This window comes from Cylas formicarius, unplaced genomic scaffold (genome assembly GCF_029955315.1).
Source record: "Cylas formicarius isolate icCylForm1 unplaced genomic scaffold, icCylForm1.1 PGA_scaffold_10__41_contigs__length_53128322, whole genome shotgun sequence".
Lineage (NCBI taxonomy): Eukaryota > Metazoa > Arthropoda > Insecta > Coleoptera > Brentidae > Cylas > Cylas formicarius.
In genome coordinates this window covers 1,175,572-1,178,274 of record NW_026844214.1, presented here as the reverse complement: position 1 = coordinate 1,178,274, position 2,703 = coordinate 1,175,572, and the positions used below count along the sequence as shown (strand labels likewise).

The window sequence follows — 2,703 nt, the reverse complement described above, 5'->3', positions numbered from 1 at the left end:
TGGACAATGCAAGTTATCACAGTAGACTAAAAGTTGACTAAAACCCCTTCCTCATGTGACACAAAAGCAACAATCCAAAACTACATGTATAATAACGACATTTTATTTTCACGAAGATTATACCAAAAAGCAATTCATTGAGGTTCTACAAAGCTTGAACCTACAAAAGGAATACGTCTGTGATAATAATGCAAAAAATCTATGGCATACATTTTTATATTTATTTGTATATTTAATCCCATCGAACATGTTTGGCACCAACTGAAATCTGCCATTCGTCGTAACAATGTTGTTCCTCGTGTTAACTCCAACGTCCTCAAACTTATAGAAACCGAAGTTTTTAATATCCCTCCACAAAGTTGGGTAAATTCTGTTAAACATATAGACAAAATAGAACAATCGTATATCCATATTGCAAACAATATCGAACAAATAATAATTAGAACAGGCGATGATAGCGTTAGTGATACTGATATATTATGTGAATAATTTTAAGTAATTTAAGTAGGTAATAAAAATAATTTGTAATTTTATTTTAGATTTAGACATAAATACATACATAAATAGATAAATATTGTTTAGTATCTTTCCTAACAAAATTTTCTTTCTTTCTTTCTTATATCTATGAACAGACTTTACCTGTAAATTTTCTATAAACAAAAAAAAACAGCGCCGAAAAAATCGCGTGCCCTGAAACCGCCCCCACCGTGTTTCGGATAAAAACGGGCGCCGGCGGGGACGAGGACGTAGTTACCCGTAGCCTCGTGAAACTTAAAAATGCCGCCGTGGGCCGCCGAATCGATACGAAGCTTCGCGGTCACGTGGCGCGCCGTCGCCGACCAATCGCGACAGAAGACGGGCGACCGTCGGACCGATCGTCGCCTCGCACGCGTCAGTTTGAAATGAACCGTCACGGAGTCGAGTCGACGCCGCTCTGACGTAATCCGTTACGCGCGCAATGTGTGCCGAACAGTGAACGAACATGATGGAAGATCCTGCCCAAGTGCTTTTCACGGAATTACCGGTACCGTTGTTATCGACCGCCGCGTTACTACGTCACCATCACCACACGGCTACGCGTTTCCAGCCTTACCACAGACTCCACCAGCCTCAGCATTTTCACACCGCCGTGCACGAGTACCGACACCCGTTGCAACGCGCGTTCGAAGATGACGCCGCCCAAGTGACCGACGTAGACTACGGTAAAACTCACATTTCGTGCTTGTACCCGGAGATCCTCGCCATAATATTCGGCCACCTCGACGTCAGGGACAAGGGCAGAGCCGCCCAAGTGTGTACTTCGTGGAGGGACGCGGCGTACCGCAAATCCGTGTGGCGCGGCGTGGAGGCGAAGCTGCACCTTCGCAAGGCGAATCCTTCGTTGTTCGCGTCGCTCGTCAAACGCGGCATCAAACGGGTGCAGGTGCTGTCTTTGCGAAGGTCGCTGCGTGACGTCATCCAAGGCATTCCTAACCTAGAATCGTTAAACTTGAGCGGATGTTACAACGTGGGCGACATAGGGATATCGCACGCGTTCACCGCCCAAACCCCCTCGATAACCGAGCTGAACCTCAGCCTGTGCAAGCAGGTGACGGACACGTCGCTCAGCAAGATCGCCCAGCACTTGAAGAACGTGGAAGTGCTCGAGCTGGGCGGCTGCTGCAACATCACCAACACCGGGCTCGTGATGATCGCGTGGGGCTTGAAGAAACTCAAGAGACTGAACCTGCGTTCGTGCTGGCACATCAGCGACCAAGGCATCGGCCATTTGGCGTTCGGGAACCTATCACTCGAGTATTTGGGTCTGCAGGACTGCCAGAGGTTGTCGGACGAGGCGTTGAAACACGCTACCGGACTGACGTCGCTCAAATCGATCAACCTTAGTTTTTGTATCAGCATAACGGACAGCGGGCTGAAACATTTGGCGAAAATGTCGAGTTTGCGGGAGTTGAACCTACGTTCGTGCGATAATATTTCGGACATCGGCATGGCGTATTTGGCGGAAGGCGGATCGCGCGTCTCCTCGCTGGACGTGTCGTTTTGCGACAAGATCGGCGACCAGGCGCTGGTGCACATCTCCCAGGGACTGTTTAATTTGAAAAGTTTGTCGCTGAGTGCGTGTCAGATATCGGACGAGGGACTCGCGAAGATAGCGAACACGATACACGACCTCGAAACGCTGAACATCGGACAGTGTTCGAGGGTGACGGACAAGGGACTCGCTATCGTCGCGGAGTCCCTCACCAGGCTCAAGTGTATCGACCTGTACGGGTGCACGAGGATCACCACCGCCGGCCTGGAGAAGATCATGAAACTGCCGCAGCTCGGCGTGCTGAATTTGGGCCTGTGGCACGTCAGGTGAAAACTGCTCTAGGATAAGTAGGGGTTTTTTTCGGACGCCCGGCCGAACGGGAAATCGCCTAGGAATTCCGAGATATTTCTGAGATATTAGTCGGGCAGTTTCGGAAATTTACTCGGGAGCGCCATGAAAATACCGAACCGTTACGGTAAATTTTAAACGAAAGTCTAAAAATGTAAATTTTACAGGAAGCGAAGATAAATCAGTGGTTTTTAGTTTTAAATCGTGCAAACGAAATCTTGGTTTTGCATTAGGCATTACATAAAATTGGTCGGCCAGATGTCACCCAGTCATATGATTTCACAGTGTGAGATTTCATCGATTTCACGGATTCTACAAAAATT

At 48.0% G+C, this 2,703-nt stretch overlaps 1 protein-coding gene across 1 annotated transcript; it reads left to right on the top strand.

Annotated features, from left to right (window-relative positions):
* The first annotated feature begins 694 nt into the window (after window positions 1-694).
* Window positions 695-2,365, top strand: LOC132708223 (F-box/LRR-repeat protein 14). The gene has a single exon (XM_060680398.1). It carries the CDS (start codon window positions 983-985, stop codon window positions 2,360-2,362), a length of 1,380 nt encoding a protein of 459 aa, XP_060536381.1. The 5' UTR covers window positions 695-982; the 3' UTR covers window positions 2,363-2,365.
* Window positions 2,366-2,703: the final 338 nt, after the last annotated feature.